At 57.8% G+C, this 25,681-nt stretch overlaps 4 protein-coding genes across 10 annotated transcripts in view; 2 read left to right on the top strand and 2 right to left on the bottom strand.

Moving 5' to 3' along the window:
- The first annotated feature begins 17 nt into the window (after positions 1-17).
- Positions 18-4,727, top strand: LMF2 (lipase maturation factor 2). The gene is made up of 14 exons (XM_011222364.3): positions 18-173; positions 705-958; positions 1,113-1,141; positions 1,271-1,491; positions 1,567-1,745; positions 2,194-2,335; positions 2,474-2,608; positions 2,680-2,785; positions 2,861-2,957; positions 3,028-3,210; positions 3,295-3,463; positions 3,611-3,722; positions 3,796-3,892; positions 3,983-4,727. Exons 1-14 carry the CDS (start codon positions 80-82, stop codon positions 4,283-4,285), a joined length of 2,121 nt encoding a protein of 706 aa, XP_011220666.2. The 5' UTR covers positions 18-79; the 3' UTR covers positions 4,286-4,727.
- Positions 4,728-12,842: 8,115 nt separating this feature from the next.
- On the bottom strand, positions 12,843-20,059 carry MIOX (myo-inositol oxygenase). 5 transcript variants are annotated; one of them, XM_034643651.1, is made up of 11 exons: positions 18,464-20,059; positions 17,269-17,399; positions 15,905-15,985; positions 15,612-15,692; positions 15,327-15,489; positions 15,113-15,180; positions 14,885-14,994; positions 14,744-14,811; positions 14,602-14,651; positions 14,397-14,509; positions 13,977-14,303 (listed from the first exon to the last, which is right to left on the bottom strand). In XM_034643651.1, the coding sequence occupies exons 2-11, from the start codon at positions 17,341-17,343 to the stop codon at positions 14,195-14,197; spliced, it is 918 nt and encodes a 305-aa protein (XP_034499542.1). In that variant the 5' UTR covers positions 17,344-17,399; positions 18,464-20,059; the 3' UTR covers positions 13,977-14,194. The 5 variants fall into 5 exon arrangements, with proteins under 5 accessions (XP_034499544.1, XP_034499542.1, XP_034499543.1 ...); XM_034643652.1 differs by having other exon boundaries at positions 13,978-14,303; positions 18,663-20,059; XM_002917250.4 differs by lacking the exons at positions 17,269-17,399; positions 18,464-20,059 and adding exons at positions 16,475-16,541; positions 16,725-16,807 and having other exon boundaries at positions 13,985-14,303.
- A 128-nt stretch (positions 20,060-20,187) lies between these two features.
- On the bottom strand, positions 20,188-21,894 carry ADM2 (adrenomedullin 2). Its single transcript, XM_034643654.1, has 3 exons — positions 21,520-21,894; positions 21,280-21,400; positions 20,188-20,553 (listed from the first exon to the last, which is right to left on the bottom strand). Exons 2-3 carry the CDS (start codon positions 21,387-21,389, stop codon positions 20,235-20,237), a joined length of 429 nt encoding a protein of 142 aa, XP_034499545.1. The 5' UTR covers positions 21,390-21,400; positions 21,520-21,894; the 3' UTR covers positions 20,188-20,234.
- A 2,670-nt stretch (positions 21,895-24,564) lies between these two features.
- SBF1 (SET binding factor 1) overlaps positions 24,565-25,681 on the top strand; it is a 27,225-nt gene continuing 26,108 nt past the window's right edge. For all 3 annotated transcript variants that reach the window (XM_034643638.1, XM_034643637.1, XM_034643639.1), the window contains exon 1: positions 24,565-24,610. In XM_034643638.1, the coding sequence (XP_034499529.1) occupies positions 24,580-24,610 (31 nt within the window). In that variant the 5' untranslated portion in view covers positions 24,565-24,579. The remainder of the gene's footprint in view (positions 24,611-25,681) is intronic.

Genomic DNA, 25,681 nt, shown 5'->3' with positions numbered 1-25,681 from the left:
GGCGGGGCTTGCCGTTGCAGCCAGCGGGGCGGGGCCGGGCGTACCCGAGACCGCGTCTGCAGCCGGCGGCGTAGCGGACATGGCGGGCTCCCGGCTCCCGCGGCAGCTTTTCCTTCAGGGCGTAGCCGCCGTCTTCGTGTTCGCCTTCGCGTCCCTCTACACGCAGATCCCGGGTGAGGGCGCCGAGGAGGGGACGCCCCCTAGCCCGCGTCCTCTGTCCGCTCACGTCCCCGCCGGCACTCCGCCGAGTGGTGTGGGGGGGTTAGGAATGGAGTGAGGACCAGGCCTCGGAGCCCGGGGTAGCGGCTTCGGTTCGCCTCCTGCGGGCGCTGGGGGCTTGGGGAGGAATGGGGGCGTGCAGTGGCCCGTTTCCCGTAGGTTGCGGGTTCTGACCTGGGGCCGGGGCAGAATCCTGAGCGGGGTGAGCTCGGACCTGGCAGGGCCGGTGGGAGAAAAGACAATGAGCAGGACCGGGAATGGGGGAAGCTCAGCACCGCTGGGTCGGAGGCTCTAACCTGGGGAGTCTGGTAGGCCTGCTCGGGTCGGGTCCGGAAGGGGCTGGGGATCAGCGGGTTCGCACCCGTTGGCCAGCGTCTGCGGGTCCTGCAGTCTAGACCTCAGGAGGTGGGTATGCAGGCCCTGCCTGGTGGGGGGAGTCTAGCCTTGGAGGGCAGTGTCCAGGGCCCTGACGTGCCCTCCCACAGGCCTGTATGGTGCTGAGGGCATCCTGCCTGCACGGAGGACCCTGAGGCCACAGGGCAAAGGGCGCTGGCAGCAGCTGTGGGAGACCCCGACGCTACTGTGGGAGGCTCCGCAACTGGGGCTGGACACCTCGCAGGGCCTGGAGCTGCTGAGCCTGCTGGGCGCCCTGCTGGCCCTGGGCGCGCTACTGCTGCGGCGGCTGCGCAACCTCTCCGTCTACCTGCTGCTCTGGGCTGCCTACCTGTCGGTTTGCCAGGCAAGTGGGGGCTGCCTGCTGCCCCCCCTACACCACTGGGACCCATGTCACCAACTCAGTCCAGTCCTGCCCACCCTGCGCCTCCCCCTGTCTCTGCCTTGCCTGCCTCCACAGACACACACCCCCTGCTCCCTGACAACCCTTCTGCCTGCAGGTGGGCCAGGTGTTTCTTTATTTCCAGTGGTGAGTGACTTCTGGGTGAGGGGCTGCAGCAGGTGGGGGGGTGGAATGTGTTTGCCTCTCCAGGGAGGACCCTCGGAGGGGAACAGCCTTGATGGGGGGGGCCCTTTGTGCTCTTCCTTCTCCCCATAGGGATTCCCTGCTGCTGGAGACTGGCTTCCTGGCGGTGCTGGTGGCCCCCCTGAGGGAGCCCCCCCACCACCATAAGCAGGGCCCTCAGGGCGGGCTGGCAGGGGCCTCGCCCCACGAAGGCCTCCCCTTCTGGCTCGTGCGCTGGCTGCTGTTTCGCCTCATGTTTGCCTCGGGTGTGGTCAAGCTGACCAGCCGTTGCCCCGCGTGGTGGGGGCTTACTGGTGAGGGTCCCATCCTGAATGTGGGGCAGCGTTGGGGGTTCTGCCTTGCCCTGACCACCCACTTATCATCTGCAGCCCTCACCTACCACTATGAAACACAGTGCCTGCCCACACCTGCCTCCTGGTTCGCCCACCAGCTGCCCATCTGGCTGCACAAACTCTCCGTGGTGGCCACGTTCCTCATCGAGATCGCAGTACCCCCTCTGTTCTTCGCCCCTATTCGCCGCCTGCGCTTGGCAGCTTTCTACTCCCAGGTAGGTGGGGACCTCAGCCATCAGGAAGAGAGGACGTGGCATTTTTCAGCATTGTCCAGTGGGTCCCCTCAGGTTTGGGTGGCTGCTGCAGGCAGTCAAGAAGGCCTCATGAGCGGAGGCACGAGTTAACTCAGGACGTGAAGGCAAGCCTGTGGAGCAGGGCCGCAACCTCACTAGAGGGTGTCAGGTTAGCAGAGGCGAGTGGGGAAGGGCTGCACGAGGCATGCTGAGTGAGCTTGGGTTTTCTCCAGGTGATGGGGAGCCATGGAAGGTATGAACAGGAGGTAGTGGACAGTTGGACTGAGAGCGTAACAGGCCAGGGGGTGATGAGGAGGGGATGGATGCCTGCAGGAGAGCCCCAGGCGTGGGGTATGGGGGGCTTGGAAGAAGGCTTGGAAGGGCCAGGAATGGGGTGGACCTCAGGACCTCTCAGTGCAGACTCTTCTAGGTTTTGTTGCAAGTCCTGATTATTGTCACTGGCAACTATAACTTCTTCAACCTGCTCACTCTGGTACTCACCACTGCTCTTCTGGATGACGTGTACTTGACTGCTGGGTCTGGCAACAGCCGCTACAAGAAGAGACCCACTTGTGAGTGTCTGCGTGTCCCAGATAGCCAGGCATTGTCAGCCCAGCTGCCCACCAGCAAGTTTCCTTCCCTCCAATACCCCTCAAGTGACCCTTGCTCTAGTTCCACCCCAGCCGACCTGTGACTTTCTTGCTCGGCAGCCTGGCCGAGGGCGCTTCTGGCTACGCTGTCTCTGCTGTTGGAGTTTACCGTCTATGGACTGCTGGCGTGTGGCACCGTGCACTACTTTGGCCTGGAAGTTGACTGGGAGCAGTATGCCGTCCACTCCAGAACCAGTGAGTGCCAGCTGGGGGGGCCAGAGAACAGAGGCTGGACCACCCCTCCTCACACCCCTTTCTTTCTGCAGCCTTTACCTTCCACCAGTTTTCCCAGTGGCTGAAGATGGTGACCCTGCCCACCATGTGGCTGGGGGTGGCTTCCCTCACCTGGGAACTGCTGACTGCCCTCTGGAGGTATGTGGTCCAAGGGGGTGGGGTAGAGCTGTGCAGGGCAGGCCTGACGGCACTTGGGTCCCCCGCCCCCCCCAGGTGGACCCAGGTGCGAGGGTGGCTGAGGAAGTTCTGCACTGCAGTCCAGCTGTTCATCTTTGGCACTGCCACGGTGGCCTTGTTTGTGATCAGCCTGGTGGGTAGCACTTGGGGAGGAGGGTGGGGGCTGGAGGGACACCACTGAGCTTCCGCCCACCTGCCTCCAGGTGCCATACTCCTACATCGAGCCCTCGAGCCATGGGCATCTCTGGACCGGGGCACACCGCCTGTTTGGTGCCGTGGAGCACCTGCAGCTGGCTAACTCCTACGGCCTCTTCCGCCGGATGACTGGTCTGGGCGGGCGGCCCGAGGTGGTACTGGAGGGCAGCTATGACGGACACCACTGGACGGTAAACGCTCCCGCAGGCCACACGGGGAAGGGGGGAGGGGTCCCTCCAGTCCAGCGGGTAGTGCTCACATGCTGTGCTGGGCAGGAGATCGAGTTCATGTACAAGCCCGGGAATGTGAGTCGGCCGCCCCCTGTCGTGGTGCCCCACCAGCCCCGCCTCGATTGGCAGATGTGGTTTGCAGCCCTGGGCCCGCACTCTCACAGCCCTTGGTTCACGAGCCTGGTCCTGCGCCTGCTGCAGGGCAAGGACCCTGGTGAGGCCCAGTGGGGAGTAGGGGGGTGGCTCGTGGGAAAGTGGAAGGGTATTGTGGGAGGGGTAGGGTCTAGGGGAGCGGGGTGCGTGGGAAGGGGAAGCTGGGGCTGAGGGGGCACTGGCTGTGCTGAGCCCCACTCCCTTGCAGTGATCCGCCTCATCCAGAACGATGTGGCTAGGTACCCCTTCCACAAGCAGCCACCCACCTACGTGCGGGCCCAGCGCTACAAGTACTGGTTCTCACATCCTGGGGAGCAGAGGTAAGACCAGGGTGCCAAGCGGGGTGCTGGGGTCTGGGCTCAGGCGCCCCCTGAACACACTGTCCTGTTGCAGCCTGTGGTGGCGACGCCAGTGGGTGGAGGAATTCTTTCCGCCAGTGTCCTTGGGGGACCCAACGCTGGACATGCTGCTCAGACAATTTGGCCTCCAGGTGGGAAGGCGTTAGGGACGGGGAGTGGCAGGGGTGACTCTCCCCCACAGGGGTGGTCCCTGTGGACCTTCCTCAATCCTGCACCCATAGGACAAGAGCCCACCCCGAGCCCGCAGCTCCAGCAACGCCCTGGCCCAGGCCCTCCGCTGGATACGGAAACAGCTGTCCCCTCTGGAGGCTTCCACCCTGCTCTGGGGGCTCCTCGCCGCAGTGGGGGCCATTAGGGTTATGCAGGCCCTACTGGGGCCCCATTCCTCCCGCTCCTCTCCTCTGACCAAGGAGGAGAAGCACAGGCCAGCCCCCAAGAAGGACTCTGGAACTGCCAGCAAACAGGCCGCCCCAGCCCCTGACAACTGCAGCAGCAGCTCCCAGACTCCCAGGAGGAAAACGTAGCTGCGTTCCGTCAGCCGTGTGTCCGGAGAGGGTCAGGGTGCCCACACGTCTCTGGCCTTCTATGGCAGGACACGATCCCAGCCAGCGTGCCTTAGCTGATTGACAGATACAGGTTAGGGTGCTGTCCTCTAGGGCAGGCTTTGGCTGCCCTGCTGCTTGGAGGGTCCAGTCACCCCAAGATACACGCCAACCGTGTCCCTTCCCAGCATACCCCTGGCCTTGACCCACAAGGCAGGTGTATGACCCAGCTCAGGGTCTTTCCCAGTATGTTGTAACCAGGGCTGTGAGAAGCCCTTTCCCTCTGTAAGGAGCCAAGGCTGATGCCCCTGACCCCCACCCCTGCACAAGAGGGGGTGAGGCAGACCTGGTGAGGAAGTGAGGGAAGAGGAGGGAAGATCCCCAGATCCAGGAACCAATAAAGGTGCCTCTGTGCTCGACCTCGTGTCTGATGTCTTCTTCCCACTTCACGGTCCTGAGGACAGCGGGCCTTCCCTGCCTCTGGTGGGGGACGTGGTGCAGATGCTATCCTGCTGATAGCTGACTGGCTTCTGGGATGCCTTCACTCTCCACTCCTCAACGTTCCCCTATAAAGTAGACATAAGAACGTGGTCCAGCATGGCCTGGTCAACCTGTCAGCACCACACATCAAGTCTGCGGGGCAGCCGATGGTAGAATGTGGGGCCTAGAACTATCATGAGGGCCTGAGAACTCACCAGAACCTGGCCCCTTCCTTCTTTCCTGCCCCTGCTTCCTCATCTCAGGAAAAGGCTGAAGGGTCAGGACACTGGACTTCCCTTGGACAGAATGGACGCCACATTCAGGCCACTGGCTAAGGGTGCTACAGGGAGAAGGAAGAGTCCCTGGGGCAAGGGTGGAGAAGGGAGAACCTATCTGACCACCCAGGAAGAAGATGCGTGGCAGCAGGGTTGAGGGCACTACTCAGGTTTCTGTTCAGGGTTCTGTGGTCAGTCGGGAGGTCCCTGCCCTCAGAACGTGTAGTACTGCCTCCCTGGCCCCAACTGTCCCAGGCCCCCACCTCTCATGCTCTGATTCCAAGGACGCCGGGTCCATCCCCAATGCGCTCAGCTCCTCACCCCATGTCACTGAACCCCCACCTTGACCCATTCAAACAGAACTCCGAGCTCAGTCTGTGTGCACAGCCACACGTGGCTTACACGGACAGCGACCTGAGCTTTTGGATGCCTTCAGTTGCTCTTACACGCAGATTCCACTATCTGTAAGTTGACTTCTGGTTTAAGACAGTTGTGTATTTAAAATTCAAAACTGTTCTTCTCCTTTAGGTTTTTTTTTTTTTTGCATGTCATAAAACACATTTTTTAAAAGATTTTATTTGTTTATTTGACAGTCAGCAAGAGAGGGAACACAAGCAGGGGAGTGGGAGAGGAAGAGGCAGGCTCCCAGCGGAGAGCAGCGAGCCCAATGCGGGGCTTGATCCCAGGACTCTGGGATCACGTCCTGAGCCGAAGGCAGACGCTTAACGACTGAGCCACCCAGGCGCCCCCATAAAACACATTCTTTTATGACTATGAAAGTAATATGTTCACTGCAGAGAATATTTTTTGAAAACCACAGAAAGCAAAATGAGTTCTGTTTCTCCCACTTTTTTTTTTTAAAAGATTTTATTTATTTATTCGACAGAAATAGAGACAGCCAGCGAGAGAGGGAACACAAGCAGGGGGAATGGGAGAGGAATAAGCAGGCTCATAGCAGAGGAGCCTGATGTGGGGCTCGATCCCATAACGCCGGGATCACGCCCTGCACCGAAGGCAGACGCTTAACCGCTGTGCCACCCAGGCGCCCCTGTTTCTCCTACTTTAAACACACACACATACACACGCTCCTGGTAAGGAGACATGCATACCAATGTTGGTTTTGTTCTGTAGAACTGAATTTGTACTGTATCTGAAGTTTTTGAATCTTGCAATTTTATTATTTCTATGCCTGTACAGTCCCTCATCATCAAGTGACTAAATGGCTAATTCATCCGTAATTTCTAAATTCTTGAGGTTTTCTTATTTATGTTTTCCTTTTTAATCCATCTGAAATGAATTTGATCATATTGTGAAACACAAGAAGTTTTTTTCCCCAAGTAGCCAACATTTTCCGTACTGTTTGTTGAATAATGAACCTGTTTCTCATCGATTGTTTTGATGCTGCTTCTACTGTATAGAATGTTACCGTGTGTATTATTTCAAGGCTAGCTCTTTTGTTCTTTAGAGTTTTAAATTCAGTTTATGAATTTCTTGGATTTTTGTCTTGTTTCCTGTAACAACTTTTTTTTAAAAAAAGATTTTATTTATTTATTGAAAGAGAGAGAGAGTGTGCACGTGCAGGGGGAGGGGCAGAGGGACAAGCAGACTCCCTACTGAGCACGGAGCCCAACATGGGACTCGATCCCAGGACCCTGAGATCATGATCTGAGCCGAAATCAAGAGTCAAAGGCTTAGCCAACTTAACCACCCAGGCACCCCAAGCATCCAACTTGATTTTGGCTCAGGTCATGATCTCAGGGTCATGGGATCAAGCACAGTGTCAGACTCCAAGCTTAGTGTGGAGTCTGCTTGGGATTCTCTCTCCCTTCCCATCCCTTTGCTCTGCGACCCACCACCACTCTCATGCTCTCTCAAATAAATAAATATATTTTTTAATGCATAATTCAGGGGTACCTGGGTGGCTCAGTCGGTTAAGCATCTGCCTTCAGTTCAGGTCATGATCCCAGGGTCGTGGGATCGAGTCCCACATCCTGCTCCCTGCTCAGTGGGGAGTCCGCTTCTCCCTCTGCCACTGCTTGTGCTCTCTTTTTACCAAATAGATCTATAAAAAATGCATAATTCATTGGCTGTCAGTGGAGTCACAGAGTTGTGCATTCATCACTTTAGTCAATTTTAAAACTTGTTCATACCCTCAAGAATCCTCGTTCCCCTTAACTGGCATATTCCAACCACTCCCTACCGTGCCCCATGCAACCACTAATCTACTTTCTATCTCTGATACTTCATGTGAGTAGAATCATACAATTTGTGCCCTTTTATGTCTGGCTGCTTTCACTCAGCATCACGTTTTCAAGATCCATTCAGAGTTTCATTCCGTGTTATGGCTGAATATAATTCCGTTGTCCGTTTATACCACATTTTGATGATTCACTTATCTATCAATGCATATTTGCATTGTTACCACGTGCTTGGGGCTGTTGTGAATAACGTAAATGAGCATTGACGTACAAGTACCTGTTGGAGTCCCTGCTTTCCGCTGTTTTGGCTGCACACGTGGGCATGAACAAGGCAGGATCCGGCAGTTCCGTGGTGAACTTTCCGAGGAACCAGCAAACTGTTTGCTGCAGCGGCTGCACCTTTTACGTCCCTTCCCTCCTGGCATGTACCAGTGTGTCCTCACTAACGTGTGTTAGTTTACTTATTTGGTAATAATCACGCTAATAGGTATGAAGTAGTGCCTCAGGGTGGTTTAGATTTTCATTTGCCTAATGACTGACGATGTCGAGCATTTTCAGGTGCTTTTTGGCCATTTGTATATCTTTGAAAAAATGTCTATTCCGGTCCTTTGCCTATTTTTTAATCAGTTATTTGTATTTTGTTATTGAATTGTAGTTTTTTATATATTCTGGATACTAATCTCTCATCAGATATATGATTTGCAAGTATTTTCCCAACTGCGGATTGCCTTTTCAGTCTCTTTATAGTGTTCTCTGGTCCCCAAATTTTTAATTTTTATGAAGTCCAACTTACCTGTTTTTTCTTTAATTGCTCATACTTTTGGTGTCATATCCGAGAAATCATTGCCAAATCCAAGGTCATGAAGATTTCCCCCATTCCCCCTATATTTCTTCTAAGAGTTGTATAGTTTCAGCTCTTACATTTAGGTTTTTGATCCACTTTGAGTTAATTTTTGCATATGGTGTGAGGTAGGGTCCAACATCATACTTCTGCATGTGGACGTCCAGTTTTCTCAGCATCGTTTGTTGAAAAGACAGTGCTTTCCCCCATCAAATGGTCTTAGCAACATTGTCAAAAATCAGCTGACCATATAGGTGAGGGCTTCTTTCTGGAATCTCTGATCTATTCCATTGGTCTATATATCTGTCTTTATGATCGGACTACAATGTTTTGACTACTGTAGCTTTGTAGTAACCTTTGAAATTGGGAAATGCAAGTCCTCCAGCTTTATTCTTCTATCGCAGACTGTTTTGGCTATTCAGGGTCCCTTGAGATACCATATTAATTTTAGAGTGGACTTTTCTATTTATGAAAAAATACCATTGGGATTTTTGATGGGAATGCATTGGCCCTGTAGATTGCTTTGGTAGTGTTCTCATCTCAACAAAATTCAGTCTCCCAATCTATGTATTTTAACTTTCTGTCTTCTGTTTAGATCTAGCTGATTTGTTGTTGTTGTTGTTGTTGTTGTTGCTGTCGTTTTAGATTTAGCAGGTTTTAGCAATAACTCTGGAGGATTCCATTGTTAAGTTTTAAATGCCTAAAGTATTTTAACTGCTTTACAAATCTAGGGTCTTTGTTAACTGTTCAGTCATCTGACCTAACACAGCCTTTCCAAGCTTCAAAAACCACATACGTGAATGCAGACACAAATGCAGGGAGCCAGCGATTCTCTTAAATGTCCCCATACCACAAATAAACTAGACTGACCATGGCCAAAACCCTGGCGTGGCCTGGCCTGGCCTGGCCTGGTGAGGACCCACTGTGCCTGGACGCAGTTCTGTTTGAGGGCCTCCTCCCAGCTTCAGATTTGGAGTCCAGGGTGGCCAGGTTAGAACACGGGCCCCATGGCTCCTCTTCTCTGGCTTCCAGAAGGAAAGGTGGAGGAGGTACCGTGCTGCCTCCTGCCCCGACTCATGAGAAGGCAGATCCCCCACCCACGGGAAATCTGACAGGACACCTAACCCCCGGGCTGCCCAGGACGCTGATGAATCCGTCCTGATTTATATCCCCCAGCCCCCACAGGCGGTAGTCGCGCTAATAGGAGACGGCCATTCCACACTCCGCACAAAAACCCTAGCTCACGCCGAGGTGTGGAGGCACCCAAAACCTGGTCCATTCCTGCACCCACCTCACCACCGCGTTCCAGCTTGACACTTACCTTCCCTTGAGCTCAGTACAATTCCATCTCGAAATTCTGCATTTTACATGCTCAACTGTGAAGTTAGCCACCAGGAAAGAAGACAAGATTTGATCTGAGTTTGTAGGACCTCAAGGGAAAAAGTACACGTTGTGCTTGTTTCAGGAACTCGGCGTCTGTCTATAGAGGGTGCTGCAGTCTTCCACTGACACTGGCCACTACACGTGGCAGTTCACCAGTAGCCAGGGTCACTAGGAGCATTCCCTGGGCCTCTCAGTCCTGCAGCAGCAGCCGTCTGCCTGTGGAGGTCAGCACCGCTCACACCTCACTTGCCTGCTCACCCAGCCACAGAGGCACTCAGCCCTAGCCTTGTGCTCAGCCACGTCCAGTTCCAGGGAAGCACTGCTGTGTCTCTGGGGAAAAGCACTGCTTCCTTAAGAACCACATTCCACAGTGCCGCCTTACCCAGAGTCACCAGAACAGGCCACAGCAGTTTCATGGGGGGGGGGGGACGCAGGAGTGAGAGGTGCTCACCCGTGGGCACCAGACGGCTCGCAGACACTGTGCTCCAGGTTCAACACACAGGGCATTGTCCACAAGCTGGCACCACGGCTGGGCCTTCAGCGGTCTGCTCCATCATTCCACCCGATCGTTGATTTAGGGTCACACACAGCAGCCTCTGCTTTACATCTTTCGGTCTGGCCGAGGCAGTGGTGTGCAGATACCCTGGTGACGGGCTTCGCGAGTCAGTGGACAGTGATGCTGGACAAGGCACGGGGACAAGGACAGCAAGTCCTAATACATACCACAGGGTGTTCATGATGGCAAATCACTGGCCAGCATCACGGACGGCGTCCGCCACGGTGGTGGACCGCTGCCCTTGGAGGAGGTGCAGGCGGTGGGCTCTGGACCGGCGTACCGGCGGCCCCCGAGTTTGGGGAGGACGCTACACGTGGTCGCACTCGCATGTGGCCTCCACTCCTGCCCTCCTGGAGCCCATTTGGCAAGCACCGCAGTTCCCACAGAAGGAAGTCTGCTGGCATCCATGGACCAGGTCGCTGGGTCTCAGGACTCCTTTACATTCTTAAAAATTATCGAGGACCCCAAAGGGCTTTTGTTGACGAGGGATATAGCTATCAATATTTACCACAATATTTACCACATTAAAAATTAAACTGAGAAATTTTTTAGGACGCCTGGTTGGCTCAGTTGGTTAAGCATCTGCCGTCAGCTCAGGTCATGATCTCAGGGTCCTGGGATTGAGCCCCACGTCGGGGGCTCTGCTCAGTGGAGAGCCTGCTTCTCCCTCTGCCTCTGCTGCTCTCCCTGCTTGTATGCATGCACTCTCTCAAATAAATAAATTCTGAAAGAAAAAGAAAGAAAGAAGAAAGAACGAAAGAAAAGAAAGAAAGGAAAAAGGACAGAGTGGAAGGGTACTGGAAGGCTGAGCCCCGGGCCTCGGGAATAGGCAGCACCCAGCTGCTAGGGCGGGAGGGAGGGCGGCCTGCCGCCAGTGGACGGTTCAGGGGCAGGAATGCGAGACAGTGGGGGGAAGCCAAGCACCACTCCTGTCTGCAGGCTCCTCAGCTGCCCCAATGCCCTGGAGCCCAGTGAGGCCCGACAGTCCCCTGGGTGGATGGAAATATGGGGCCTTGGCCCCCACTGCCCTACCCCCACCCTGGGGCTTTTGGAGGTGGCCTGGTTAGGGTCTGCAAGGAGCACAGAGAGGGTCTGGGGACTCTGGGACAGGGGCAAAGATGGCTTCTCCTGCTCTGCACAGTGGGGAGGCTCCCCAGGGATAGGATCAGGATAGTAACGTTGGACGCGGAGAAGCAGCCTGCCAAGCACCCCCCTTCCCCACCCCAGCCTCCACGGAGAAGGCAGAAAGGCTTCAGCACACCCTCAATGCCCCGTCACCCAGGACCCTTTCTTCTGGCCCCTTTAGTGCCCCCCACTGGCCCTCCATGAAGCAGCTCTAGGGAGGGACACCCTCAGCACTCTGCACCTGCCCTGCTGAGCTCACAGGCTGGGAGGGAGTGTGGAGGGGGCCGCCCACACTTGGTGAGGCTGCCCAGGGCAGGTCGCAATTTTCCAGAAGGAAGCACACATGAGCTGGGAGCGGGGAGCAAGTCTCTGACACACTCGAGCCCATGCTCTTCTGACGCCAGCACTCAGCAGGTGCGGAGGTCCACAGGAAGTGCAGGGCAGGGAGGGCAGCCTGCAGCGCCACCTCCAGCAGCCACACCAGGGCTTGGAGTGGAGGTGAGCACTCAAGGCTGCATCTGTAGCCACCAACAAATGGATATGAAATATCATTTCCTACTCAGAGAGCCCAGGACTCCTTGGAGAGACGGCAGATTCCAGGTCTGGAGCAGCCTCTGTGGTAAGCCGGAAAATAGCTCCTGTTGGGGAAGGCGGACCTGTGAGCTCACCCCTCCCCCGTCTTTGCAGTGTGCACCCCACGTGCCTTCCCTGCTCTCAGAAGCTGCTCCAAGAACACAGCCTTGAGACAGTGATGTGGTGTTGAGCCCCTCTGCATGGGGCATGCTACCGAACCCCATTAAGGCCTCTCTATACACTTTCAAGATTCTATCCTTGTTTAAGTAAGCCCTGTGCTCAATGTGGGGCTCGAACTCACAACCCTGAGATCAAGAGTCACATGTTCTACTCACTGAGCCACCAGGTGCCCCTAAACTTTTAAGATTCTGGCGGGCAAATGCAAAGGCTTATGTCTTGTGGCTGCCCAGGACAAGCCTCGTATGTAAGTTCCCTTGCTTATGAAACCTGCCACCTACCCATCTGCAGTGGTCTGTCTCTGCCGTGTCTCCCTGCCCTGAGTATGGAGGCTGGTGGCAGGTTACAACTGGGAAGCTTCCGAGGGGCTTGGGAACAGGCAGCCGCCCAACAGATGTTCACATCAAATCCCTGGAATTTGTGAATATGACCTTACTTAGAAAAAGCATCCTGCAGATGTGATTAAGAGATGAGATCATCCTGGATTACCTGGATAGGCCCATCACAAGGGTCCTTGTAGGAGAGAGGCAGAGGGGCGCAGACAGGCAGAGAAGCCATGTGAAGACAGAGCAAGGAGGTGCAGTCACAAGCCAGGGGATGCAGGAAGCCCCCTGAAGCTGAGAGGCAAGGAGGGACCATCCCTGGACCCTATAGAGGGATCACAGTCCTGCCCAACACCGTACCATGATCTGACTTCTGGCTTCCAGAACTCAGGAGAATCCATTTTTGTTTCAAGCCACCAAATGTGTCCCAGCCGTGGCCAAGGGGAGTCTGAGCACCAGTGAGGGTGGCCATCCAAGGAACTGAAGCCGGAATATGCTGAAATCTATGCATTCTTTTTTTTTTTTTAAGATTTTATTTATTTATTTGATAGAGACAGAGACAGCCAGCGAGAGAGGGAACACAAGCAGGGGGAGTGGGAGAGGAAGAAGCAGGCTCACAGCAGAGGAGCCTGATGTGGGGCTCGATCCCGCAACGCCGGGATCACGCCCTGAGCCGAAGGCAGACGCTCAACCGCTGTGCCACCCAGGCGCCCCTGAAATCTACGCATTCTTAACACACGGCAGACAACCAATCACCTTTGCATGGTGCTAGGAGCCAACTCTTGCCAACTGTTGAGAGGAAGACTGGGGCCTTCACTTGCCTTTCCTATAGGAACTAACCAACGAGCACTTCCCCCTACTGCCCGGTTATCTCAGATGAGTGGGGGGGGGGCGGATGGACGCAGCTGGTCCACCTTCTCACGTTCTAATCTGAATTAGGTGGCTTCCAACAACACAGCCTGTGCTGCCCGGATAAAGAATATGCCACAGCCTCTGAAGCACTCTTGCCCCCAACAAGCCAAATCTGAATCTGATTAGGCCTCTATACATTTACCAATTAGCAGGAAGCACCCACGAAATGTTTCACCACGGGGATGCTCTTAGCAAAATAGCAACAGAAGGGAGCTCCCTGAGACAAATGGTCCACTTTCTTCCAAGAAATAAGCTGCTAGGAGCGCCTGGCGACTCCACGGTGACACGTCTGCCTTCAGGGGGTCATGATGCCAGGGTCCTGGGATCGAGCCCCGCATCGGGCTCCCTGCTCTGCAGGAAGACTGCTTCTCCCTCTCCTACTCCCCTGTTTTGTGTTCCCTCTCTCGCTGTCAAGTCAATAAATAAAATCTTCAAAAAAAAAATACAAATAAATACAATTAAAAAAGAAATAAGCTGCTGGAAGGTAGGGAGGAAGACAGTGCTAAACTGTAGCATTGAGGGACATATACTTGGGGGGGGTGTGTGAAACGACATACAAAGGAGGTTATTGGCCAACCCAAGATGCACCGGGCATGGGGCACAGGGAGGCCCCTGCACTGCTGTTCATGCCTTAGGTTCACTGCACTTAACCCGTGCATTTGTTATACAAGGTTTTCTGTAATCTGTTTTTTGCTTCATCTTGGTTTTTTAGGGACACGGAGCCCAGAGCACTTGGTGACTGTTTTGAGAGTGTGAGGATGGACAGGGCGACCCCAGGTTCTGATGCCAGAACTGGAATGGTGAGCAATAGGTTTACGGTGGCAGGAGTGACGGGACACACGTGTCCAAGGGGCCACGACCTGCCTCCCCCTGCATAGAGTGCCCTGTTGCCACGACAGGCCCTCATCTCAGTGAAGCTTGGACTCACAGCCTACTTCAAGGCCTTTATTGCCACTGGGCAGAGTGGTCAGGGGAGGGAGCGTGGGCCTCGGTGTGCATGAGGAGTCCCCCGACAGTGGCGGTCCCCTCGGGCACCTGGCCAGGCTGGTCACCAGCTCAGCACACCAGGGCAGTACTTGTCGATGAGGCCCTGGTAGTAGGGCCGCAGGGTGTCCACATCTGGCAGGTCGGGACTCTTGGTGTAGAGGTCAAATTTGCTGCAGCAGGGGAGGGACAGCGCCTTGTGAGGAAGCCCCCAGCCCCTCCACCCCTCGTCCCTCCCCACCAGCCCCCCACGGGGATGGCCATACTTAAACTCCTGCACCCAGGGAAGCATGGCCAGGTCCTGCTCACTGCACAGCTGCCGGTAGTCGCCACCCGTGTGCCAAGGGTAGAAGGAGTGGAATCGGACCACGTAGAAGGCCTGAGGGTGGAAGGAAGCCACGCCCAGCACGCTCCAGGCGGGATGGGGCGGGGCGGGGCGGGGTTCTGGGCGTGGCCCCTCCCCCCACCTACCTCCGGGGGGAGAGAGAACTTGTTGAACTTCATCATCCGGTACATGTACTCTGTGGGAGACGCGGCGTCACCCCGGGCTCCCAGAGCCGTGGCCCCCACCGTGTCCCCATCGTCCCCGCGGCCCACCTCCAGCCGGCCTCACCATCATGGCCCCAGGACATGAGGACATTCTCCAGGCCGCAGTGAGGCTGGTACATGCCGAACTCGGTGCTGCGGGGAACGATAGAGGGTGAGGGGCGAGGGAGCGACGTGGGGAGGAGGGCCGGCAGCCGGGGAGGAGCACCTGTATCGAGGATCCTGGAGGTCCGGGTTGTCCTGGAAGGTGGAGTCACAGAAAACCACAGAGGCCTGGGGACGGCAGCCAACTGGGAAGGTGTCTCCAACGACCGCCCACTGCGGACACGCAGCCACGGTGGGTGGGACTGGCCTGCCCACATGGCGGGTTTCCAGAGCGCCCGAGTCCAGGCTGTCCCAGCCTCACCCTGCTGCACCCCTCCACCCCTGCCCTTACCTGGGGCTCCCCTGCCAGAACCAGGACCTTCCCCAGGTCATGCAGCAGCCCCACCAGGTGGAACCAGTCTGGGAGGGAGAGGGACAGAGCAGGCTAGTGGGGGTAGCGAGACTAGGGCGGAGGAGGAGGGGGCTTGGGGCTCAGGGGTGAGGCCAGGAAAGGGCCACGACCCGTCTGCCTTCCCACGGCAGCCCACCATGGGAGGGAGGCACACCCTTGTCAGGATGGGCTTTCCGGATGCCCTCAGCAGTCTGGAAGGCATGGAAGGAATTGGGGAAGTCCACGTCTGGGTCCGACTCGTCCACCAGTCCATCCAGCATGTCCACAGCTTCCAAGACAGTCATTTTCTTGAAGGAGAAGCCCCCAAACTGGGCGTGCTAGGCCAGGAAGGGGAGGTCAGCATGGCCATAGGGTTGGCTGGATCAGGGCCCATTCCCTCTCCATCCGTCCATTTGGCCTGGGGAGGTGGGGGCTGGTGGCAGAGGAGGCTGCCAAGTACCTTCTTCCTGACGAAGTCCACGGTCTGCTGCGTGTGCATTTGCTTGTACGTGGCAAAGACACGGTCCAGGAGTGGGCCGGACTGCAAGCCAGAGGGTCAGCCAGGAGGCTCACCAATCCCTGCCCTTCACACCCATGGGGCCCACCGCAATGGTCTCCCAAGCTTGGCCCCGAAGGTGTGAATGGGGGCATCCAAGGGCAGACCCTGAGCTGTGCAAAGGGGCCGGTGCCGCCCTCTCCAGAGAAAGACAGGGCCAGGGTGGGGATGGGGCGGGGCCGGGGTGGGGCCCTTACCGTGAAGTTTCGGAACCTGCCCTTATCTTTGGCTACCTCTGGGTCCACATCAGGCCGGTAGACCAGGGAAGGGTCTGGGCCCTGTTTGGGTGGGGGATTAAAGCCATTTCACCATGACGCGAGCTCCATGAGGAAGTGAGGACATCCCCATGGGGAACCAGAGCCTAGGAGGTGGGTAAGCAGCAAGGCTGGTGGACAGCAGCACACCCGCCATCAGAGGCAACCTCGCTCTGGGGGTCCTTCTCTGCAAAGTGGATGTCAGCCCCACGCCCGCTTCCAGGTGTTGCAGGGGTGCACGGGATGCTGTGTGGGACCACCCGGCACCCTGCATCTCCTCCTCGGGACCTGGGTCTGCAGGGAGCCCAAGGGTGGGGCTGCTGACCCTTGCCCCAGCTAACCCTGAACCGCAGCAGGAAGACAGGAAGGAGGGAGCCCTTTGACCAGGACCAGCAGACTGGCGGGAACCAGCTGGAAGAGGGTGGGGGGCTGCTGCTCCTTCCCATGAGTGACAACCAGCCGCTGGGTGAACAGTCTGTGCGGCCACATGTGCACTGGGTCTGGGGTACTCACCACAGCCACCTTCATCTTGACGGAGCAGACTTGGCAGGTGGGTGAGAGTCCCACGGGCCGTGTGCCCCTATATATGCCCACAGGTTACATAAGTGACCGCACACCACCCAGCCCCTTGGCCTTGGCTCTCGGTAATGAGTGACCATCCACCGTCCTCCTGGCCTCAGAAGTTAATGTGTCAGCACAGGAGCAGCTCCCAGCACCCCGGCCCCAGCCCCCTCCCCGACTTCAGCCTCCCTGAGCCACTGACCTGATTAGGACCCGGAGGCCTGAGTGCGGAGGACGACGCCTGAGAGCGGAGGCCTGAGCGCACTGCCAGCCTCCTGCGCTTCCCCCAAAGGTTTTAAACACCTCCCGGCCCACAGTAGGCCCCTCCCAACAGGTCACGCAGACCCCAGACCCCACCCATCAGCCTCAGGCACTTGGGATTCTGGGAAGGGCAGGGGCTTATAGAAAAAGTTGTTCTGACACTTGCTAAGTGGGAGTGAAAGCTTTTATTCGCCACTATTGCAATAGGGGAGAGAGAATCCAGCAGAGACAGCAGGGGATTGGCAGTAAGCAGAGTGGGGTCAGTGGATGGAAAATTGCTAAGGCCAGATATCAAGGGTGGGGGGATGCTTGCTAAAAGACCGGCCAGGTGATCAGCTCTCAAGGGCGGGGGAGTCTTGCTAACCCTGGGTGAGGCCTAGTGGAGCAGCCTGGCTGGTTTAGTCAAGGGTGGGCTCTTTGTCTGGCTTCTGAGGTGAGGGGCTCCATGTGGAATCAGGGCAGAGACGAGTTCGGCCAGCACTTACCGTGCGCAGACGGGGCTGGGCACTGCAGACACAGGAGGCAGCTAACGGATGCTTAGTCTGCCTGGGAGCTGACATTGTCCAAGGGGGAGGCAGACACACAAGTCTTTGTCGCCTATGGAAAGGCCGGTGCTCTTGAGAAAGACAGTGGGGGGGGTCTGAGTATGGTCAGGTCAGGACCGTCTGGAGGTGGAGAGAGCCCAGTGCATGACACTCAAGGTGTCAGCCTCCACCAGGCAGGGGTGCGGGTCAGAAAACCCGCTCCAGTTCACGGAGGCAAGAAGGCTGTGGGGGTGGGGGGCTGCTCCTGCCTGTGCTGAGAATAAACCGGAGAGGGAGTGCTGGGGCCCCTCATTTAAATGGCAAAGTGCAACCCGCCTTCAGGACTCTCCCAGCGCCTGGACACGAGAGAGATTTTACCCTGAGGTTCTTTTCCTTCTGCCTCCTCCCACTATGACGTCAGGTGGGAGGGGGTAGTCACTCGTGTTTCTCACATGCTCAGCAAACAATGCTGAAGGGATGGAGGGGGCTCCAGGGCCAGGGAGGTCCCTGGAGCCATCACCCTAAAAGCAGGTGGTGGCTTGGACAGAAAAAGGAGCAAACGGCATTTGTCTGAGGAAGATGTGGCTGGTGGGGGCTCTGGGGGAGCTCGGGTGCTGCCACTGAAAGTCCAAGTGGGGTATCAGGTAGGTGGCCCCGACATGGCCTGGAGCTCAGGGGCCGGGTGGATGCCACATGTCATGGCACAGGGATGCTTTGAGGTCGACAGTCCATCCTGCTTTGAGGAAAATCCACCCCACACTTCCGGAGTGGCTCAGCAAGGACACGGGGCATGGGACCCTGGCAGTCTGGCAGCTCTGACCATCGAGGAGGGGACAGCGTAGGGGGGTTTCCCCGGCAGAAAGAACACCCTGTGCGGAGGACCAGACCACACACCGGCCCAGGACTGGGAGGCTGGGGGATCTTGGCCACGTGACGCTCCTAACTGTCCAGGTTTGACCCTCCTAGACCCTCCTCTTCCTCTCTGCCTAGTCCCCCTCACCACTCCTCACTGCCTGCTCTCCCTGCCTGCCCTGCTGACACCCTTCGGTGGCTCTGAGGCCCGGCCCACTGGCCTCTCCCGCCCTCACTCCCTCGTGCCGGTTCCAGCCTCTCTTAGCTGCTCTTTTTTTGGGGGGGGTCCCCCAGCCATACTCACCCCTCCTGTGGATTTGGGGTCTTGGCAGTCTCAGCTCCTTCCCCCTGGGACCCTTGCAATCCTCAAACCTACGCTCCCTTCAGGCAGCCTTTTCCGCCTGCCTTGCCCTGCTTCCCACCACAACACGGACACCCTCACTGCAGGGCATGAACCAGCCTGAACTGTCCCGGGAGGCCCTGATGGAGGGAGGGTGCCTTACCTGGCCAGGCGATCCCCAAGCCAGAAGAGGAAGCACAAGGGTGGGACCCAGATGGGCGTTTCCAGGAGCTTCCCACCCTTGGGGGGCCCAGGGTCTCTGAGGGGCACCCCTGACCTCTGTCTGCGGTTTCTGCTTCTAGAGCTGGGAGAATGATAGCATTCTCCTCACAGGGTGACGGTTGGGGAGACGGGCAAATGTTGACAGATAAGGGACCTAATGAGCGTTTGCCGAGCACTAGAACCACCCTTCTCTGGGGCACCTGGGGGGCTCCGATGGCTAAGTGCCTGCCTTCTGTTCAGGTCGTGATCTCAGGGTCCTGGGATCGAGCCCCACGTTGAGCCTCACGTCAGGCTCCCTGCTTGGCGGGGAATCTGCTTCTCCCTCTCACTCTACCTCTGTGCTCTCTCTCGCTCTCTCTCAAATAAATAAATTAAAAATCTTAAAAAAAGAAAAAAAAAGAAAAGAAAAAGAAACCACCTGTCTGAACGCTGGGTCATGCCTGCATGACATGGTGGTATCAGTAATCAAAGGCTAGCAAAGGCTCAGGGGTCACAACACATAAAGGCCCAACCTGGAGCCAATAGACACCAGAACGGGCCCGAGATCTTGTTCTAACCTTTGAAGGACAATCTGCCTTTCCAAATTCTCGACAAGCTTGCTCCAGCCTCCTGCCATCCCTGTGCCTGCCCCAAGCTGGGCAGGGTGGGGTCAGGGAGACTCTGTTGCGTGCGGTGCCCCCCACCCTTGTTTGGCCACCCCACCCCGCTTGAGGTGGTGATGGTTCTGACTTCATTGACCTATTTGGGCTGGAAGATCTTGCCCCCACCCAGCCCCACCCTCCCCTGAGGGATGGGAAAGGGCATTCTGCTCTGGGCCGCCCTGTCCCCAAATGCCCCAGTGTGCCTCTGGAACCTCTATGCCCTCTCCCAGGCCCCCAGCGACCTGGCTACAGATCCAGGGAGGGGTCTCCATTTTCACCGCGAGCCCAGGCTCCAGAGTTGGCAACTGGACAACACAGTTCCCAGCATGGCCTGTCCTCCCTTTACCCTGGCCCTGGGGATGGGGACCATAGTGGGGTCCTCCTCCCTGCAGCCCTCCCAGTCTTAGGGCACAGGGAGTGGAAAGACTGGGGACTTGGGACAGGCAAAGTGTGCATGCCCAAAGCCAGGGCTGAATCTGATGATATCAGGATGGTGGGGGGATGGGGGTCATGCTGGGCCAACTCGTGCTTGCCCAGCATGGCCCTGGGTACTCAGGACTCTGGCTTCTGCTCCACATCCTTGGGCAGACCCTGCCCCTCTGAAACCCTCTTCAGGAGTCCAGACTGCCTGCAGATCTGCTTGGGTCTATACATGTGTGTGGGTTTCCGCATCCAAAGCTGTTCAAGGTTGCCTGCTACAGAACCGGGTGGGGGTGGGCTGGGGAGGGACCTGCCTCGGGGGCCTGCACGGCTCTGGTAACTGAGGTGTGTGGGAGGTCCAGGGGGCTGGGTGGGGGCTGGAGGCCCAGAAGCAGCTCGGGTTGAGGTGCAGCGTCCCGGCTGGGCCAGGCATGGGCACGGCCCGCTCCACCTCAGCCGTAGCTGTGGGGGCTGCTGGGGTCCATGGGGGCTGAGTCCCGTGGGCCGGCCGACCCAACCAGCTGCCACAGGCGGTGGCTGAGGTTCTGCACCTGGCAGGTGCCCAGCGCACAGCCCACCCGCAGGAGCTGGGGTCGGGACCTGCGGGGGCCCAGGTGTCGGCGGGGGCTGTCCCGGAGAGGCCGACCCGTCCCAGGGGCTCGGCTGGCACTCCTCTGTGGCTGGAGGGCCTGGTGTAGCTTCCAGACCACATGCTGAGATGCAGGGTGTCGAGGCTTCAGGCCCCTGGAAGGGGTCCGGGCTGGGGGCTCCCTGCAGAGGGAGATGGAGGAAATAAATCTGATGGCCCAACCTCTCAGGGACCCCCCCCCCAAACCCACCCACTTTCCCCTCCACACGGGCCTGGCGTCATTGGCAGGGGAAGCCCAGTTCCCCCAATAGCCTGGAGCACTGCCAGGGGAAGCCCACAGCCCCCCATCATTACCCAGCAGGCCAGGGGAAGCCCACGGCACCCCTCCACGCGCACACACAGCCTGGAGCACGGCCAGGGGAAGCCCGTGGCCCCTTGGGAGCTCTGGGCTTGGGTCCTGGCTCTCAGCCACCTCAGCAGCCCAGGTCACATGTCCATTCACCTATGCCTCCCTGGGCAAAGGGCGGCGCTGGCCTCTGTGGGTCACTAAGTTGACGACCCGTGTGACCCCCCCCTTCCCAGCCCTCCCCAGGGGTGGGGGAAGGTGGGCAATCCCGGGGATCCCTCCAGCCTCGCCTCTCCTAGCCAACCTCTCTCTGAGCTCTACCAATGGGGGAGGGGACTGCCCTAGGAGGGAGGCAGACAAAGAGGGGCCTCTCGCCCTGCTCAGGATTTGCTGAAGGCATATTTTCTGGCCCTTGGTTTAGAAGGTAAACCCTAGCAGCAGGTGGGGGGGTTTCCCCAAGGCTGGAGGAATGCAAGGAGGGGGGTACTGGGGAGGGAGTGGAGGGGAATTCTGGTTTCCTTCCCTGTGGGCCACAGTTTGGGCTGGTGTGAACCCCACTCACCTGTGTGGGGCAGGCCGCGGGTTCCTGCCCAGGCTGCGGGACCGCGTGCCCGGGAGCAGCAGGTAGAGAAGGCTGATGCAACCGAACGAGACCGTCAGGAGCCGGGCCATGGCGGGCGGGGCTGGAGCGAGGATGAGCCAGGCAGGTGTGGGGGACAGCCAGCCCTCACCTCCAGACACCCCTCCCCCCCCCCAGCACATTGGGAAGCCCTGGTGGTCGCGGGGACAGGCAAGCTCGTACCTACGTCCGTCGGCGGCGAGTAGGTGTCAGGCGAGAAGCAAGAAGCGAGAAGCGGGCGGTGGGTCTGCTGTTGGCTGGGCCGGGAGCACCAGGTGGGGACCTCCTGTCAGTCTGTGGCCTGCGGTCGGTCCGGGTCCTGCGTGGGAGCTGGCCTCAGCACCTCCAAAATTAAATAGTCTTTCCAGGAGGAGGCGGAGCCGGATGCCCCAGCTGGGCGGGGAGCCCGGCCCTCCTGCTCCCTACTCCTGCCCTGCCCGCTGGGGAGCACGGACGGTGCGGACAAGGGGGACAGCCTGACGGGAGCCCCATCCCGCCGGGAAGTGCTCCGACGGGCCGGGGACCCTAGCGGCTACCAGCCTCATCTCTAGCGCCTTCTGGTGGACAACACTGTCCTGGAGCCTGGGAATCTTCAGGCTGGAGGAGTGGGTGTGGGTGCAGTCCGCCAGGCCGGGGCCCACCCCTAGCTGTCTGCCCTGAGGAGTGGCCTGGGGGCCTGGCCAGAACCACTGCTGGAGAACAGCAGGCTGGCTGGTGAGTGCCTCACAAAGGTGATTTGGAGACCCTTCCTCCAGACCCCCTCACAGCTGTGTTCTGGAAAACCTCCACCCTCTTTCCCCCCATTCCTGAAGGAGTAAATGGTTTCTGTAAGAAATTTAAACAAGCAAAAGGTGAGACCCCTGCATTGCCACCCACTGTGGGTTCTTCTGGGCGGTCACCGCACTGCTGCCTCTTGCTCGGGCCAGGGTACTGCACTGGGGCAGGTGAGCAGAAACGTGTGTAAGGAGAGACCTCCACCCCTTCTCGTGACTGGCCCTCCTCCAGCACGTAGGTGCTCTGTAACTTCGCAATGGACCTTTTCCTAATGAGCAAACAGGCAACGTCTGGTCTTCCCAAGAGCAAGAACCCTTCTGTCGTGAGCTCAGAAAAGTGTCTGTATAGGACACTTTGCTAGACGTGGAATCTCTGGCTGAGGGTAAGGCTATGTTTGTGTTGACAGCGCCCAGCTGTTCTCCACAAAGCTTCTGCCGTCCACTCTCAACTGATAATGGGCTTGGCATTCACCGTTCTTTGGGTCTTTGCCAATCTGAGAAGGGACAATTACCCCATCACACCCCCCCCAGATGTTTCTTTGATATCTGAGCATCTCTGTATCCATTCACATCTCCTCCTCTGTCTTAGCAGCTCCAGTACCGCTCCCTCTGTCAAGTCATCACGGATGACCTGGTCACTCTCTGTTCCTCCCGCTGCACACACCACGGGAGCTCAATAAACATTTGCTGGGTGAATAAATCAACAAGTGTTGAACGCATGACATATGAAAGAGCTTGGTTTGCATCCTGAAGGAGGTAGGGAAGCATTAGCAGCTATTCCAGTTTCTATTTGTTTATTTATTTTTACCACCTGGGGGAGGAGAGCAAGTGAAGCTACCACACTTACATTAGAAAAGTGCCACGCAGCAGGAGGGGTGCCCGGGGGCAAGCAGATGGGTCTAAGAGAAACTGAGCAACACTGGGGGGCAGGTGAGGAGGGTCGGGCCTTCTGTTTGCTGATGTAGGGACCAAGAGAGGGTAGGGTCGGGCTGCCTGGGGTCTTCCTGGGCTCTTCCTGGCAGAGCTTTCCGGCTGCCCTCTAGCCTCGTGGGCCTGGGCCTGAAGAGAGGGCAGACCTGGAACACAGGTGTGGGAGTATCACAGACGGCAGGGCTCTGGGAGGCGAGAGGTGTGGTGAGCTCTGCCCCCAGACAGTGCAGAAAGAGGACAGAAGCCACATGCTGGCTCTGGGGGAACCACCAGGGAAGGAGTGAGCAGAGGGCCCCGGGGCAGCCAACCCCCTCCCTCTAGTCTGTCTGCCACAGTCGCCAGTGCCATCTTCCCAAAACTCTTAGGTGATCATACTACTCGCCCCTCAAAGAAAAAATTAAATCAAAATTCCTTGTCTCTGCAAGATTGTTTAATCTGGGAAAGCGAAGGTAAACCTCAGCCCACTGCATTCTTTCTTCCAGAATACTTGCTGCCACCGTGGGCTTGTGGTCCTGTATGTCCCCAAACCCACAGATGTATGGGGTGTCCTCTGGCCCCCAACTCTCAGCCTGGCTGCTTATTTTGCCCTGGTCCCTGCTGACTGGACAAGAGGCCCCTTCTGTGGCCCCACAGAGCCCTGGACAACACATCTGGAGGTCCTTACTGTCTGTAAGGGTGCATGTGTCCTCCAAGGGGAGACCCAAGGGCTACCTTCAGTTATGCTCAGTTGCAGGAGCTGCTCACCTGTGGAAATTCGCAAGAAGCCCTGAGGTTTCCCTGGCGAGTGGGGACTGGGCCACAGGAGGCAGGTGGTGCTGGCGACGTTGGAAGAATGCTTCAGAGAAGAAATTTGTGTGGGGCAAGAACAGCTAGGGTGGAGGCTGGCTGGGTGAATGGCTTAAAGAGAGGTTTTGCTTCAATGTTTTAAGGTGGGGAGATTGAGTTTAACCCTCATGGCCAGGATCCGTAGAGAGGGCATGAGTGAGGGTGGGGAGCATTGATGGGGAACAGCAAGCTGTGGGGAGGAAGCTGTGAGGGTGTGAGGGGCAGAGCCTCAGTGGTAACTGTGGAAGGAGGAGTTGGGGTGTGAGGTGGCAGACTTAGGGTTTGGTATTGCAACACAAGGCCTCCCATCTGATGGCTTTGTTCTCTTTGTGAAGGAGGGTCAGTGGGGTCATGTCTGAGACACAGCAGGTGGGGTCAGTGACCGACCGGTATCAGCAGGCTGGGCAGTCTGGGGAATGTCCGTGGTATCATCATGGCCAGTTGGCACTGTACGGTGGTGCAGGACTGTGTGTGGCTGGGGTTTGCCAGATGGGGACAGTGAAAACAAAGTTAGAGAGGCGGGGGCTGACAAGGACATGGGCAGGATGACAGGCAATGGGAGCCATGGTGGGTGGGATAAAAGGAGGGAAGGAGGAAGCCAGGGAGAATCAGGACCTGCAAGAGGGCTGAACCTGCTGGAGAGAGGAGGTAAAGGACAGTCACGGTGCCCGGGAAGAGGGGGAAGCAGGCAGAAGCACGTGCCTCTGAGGGTGACATGGTCAATGCAGTGGTCAAGAGACTCAATGGTGAGAAACTCGGGGGGGGGATCACGGTCTAGAAGGGACCCCAAACTTACCCTAGACCCTAAGGCACCTCTGAGAGGGCTGCAAGGAATGGGCTCCTTAGGGCATGAGAGTGGGGGAGTGGGGCACAGGGTCTCCACAGTCTCTGAGGGACAGCCAGCCCTGGACTCAGGCGCCAGGCCAGAGAACTTGCCGGGGATCCTGCCTGCCCATGCACAGCGCAACGGTGTGGCAATGTGGTGGTGAGGGCCTTTTTGGGTGTAAGTGACAGACACCGACTCAAGCCACCTGGGGCCAAAAGGTGGGTTTTTCAGCCTGTGGACCAAATACCCAACGGAAGCAGAGGAGGGTGTGGCTGCGCCTGCACCCCAGGCCCAGGAGCAGAGGCAAGCTTGCTCCTCGTGGGCTCTCTGGGCTCAGCATCACTCACTCTCCAGCCGGCTCCTGCAAGGGGGGGCTCCTGGGTGTGGGCGGCCGGTTCCTTCCTAAGTTCTCCGCAGCTAAGAGTCTAAACGCAAGCCCAATCCTGCCAGCCCCCTCCCAGCTCGTCAGCGCGTGGCCCCGAGGCTACCTCCAGCTCTCCAGCTCCTCTCCCAGCACGTCCTGCCCTCGACTCCGTGTCCCCCTCGCCCATCCCTGCGCCGCGGCGGCGAGGCCCCGGCACCGCACCCGGCCTCCGGGTGCTCTCCGCTGAGCACGCTGCTCTTCACAGCGGGACGGGCAGCGCACGTTTCTGCACGACACCCCCCTAGATGGGGCTTCCAAGTGGGGCCCGAACCCTCCGCGGGCCGCGAACCCCAAGGGCAAGTCCTGAGTTCTCCCCCGCAATCGCCAGGTTGGCAGCTCCTGAGCGGACGGCCCCGGGCTCGTCCTGTGCCCCAGGCTTGGGACATCTGGGGGCAGGCCCGGGTCCTTCTGCCTTCCTCCAAACTGACAGAGCCGGGGTACAGCGGGATCCCCGGGAGCTCCCAAGAGCGAGGCCCTCCCGGTCTCCGCCCCGGCGTAGGAGCCCAGAGCTCCAGCCCAGCTCCGACCCAGGCCGCGCCTGCCGCTGACCCGCGCGAGCCGCCGTCG

The sequence above is a fragment of the Ailuropoda melanoleuca genome, chromosome 15, assembly GCF_002007445.2.
Source record: "Ailuropoda melanoleuca isolate Jingjing chromosome 15, ASM200744v2, whole genome shotgun sequence".
Lineage (NCBI taxonomy): Eukaryota > Metazoa > Chordata > Mammalia > Carnivora > Ursidae > Ailuropoda > Ailuropoda melanoleuca.
Note: the sequence above shows the minus strand (reverse complement) of the source record. Positions and strands in the feature narration are given on the sequence as shown.

Coding starts and splice junctions, on each gene's coding strand:
- LMF2 (XM_011222364.3), top strand. CDS start 80: ATGGCGGGCTCCCGGCTCCCGCGGCAGCTTTTCCTTCAGGGCGTAGCC. Junction 959..1,112: donor CCTACCTGTCGGTTTGCCAG/GCAAGTGGGGGC, acceptor TTCTGCCTGCAG/GTGGGCCAGGTGTTTCTTTA. Junction 2,786..2,860: donor CTGCTGACTGCCCTCTGGAG/GTATGTGGTCCA, acceptor CGCCCCCCCCAG/GTGGACCCAGGTGCGAGGGT.
- MIOX (XM_034643651.1), bottom strand. CDS start 17,343: ATGTCAGCTCCCAGGCAGACTAAGCATCCGTTAGCTGCCTCCTGTGTC. Junction 14,812..14,884: donor CTCCAGGATCCTCGATACAG/GTGCTCCTCCCC, acceptor CGTTCCCCGCAG/CACCGAGTTCGGCATGTACC. Junction 14,652..14,743: donor CATGTCCTGGGGCCATGATG/GTGAGGCCGGCT, acceptor CGTCTCCCACAG/AGTACATGTACCGGATGATG.
- ADM2 (XM_034643654.1), bottom strand. CDS start 21,389: ATGGCCCGGCTCCTGACGGTCTCGTTCGGTTGCATCAGCCTTCTCTAC. Junction 20,554..21,279: donor CCGCGGCCTGCCCCACACAG/GTGAGTGGGGTT, acceptor CTCCCTCTGCAG/GGAGCCCCCAGCCCGGACCC.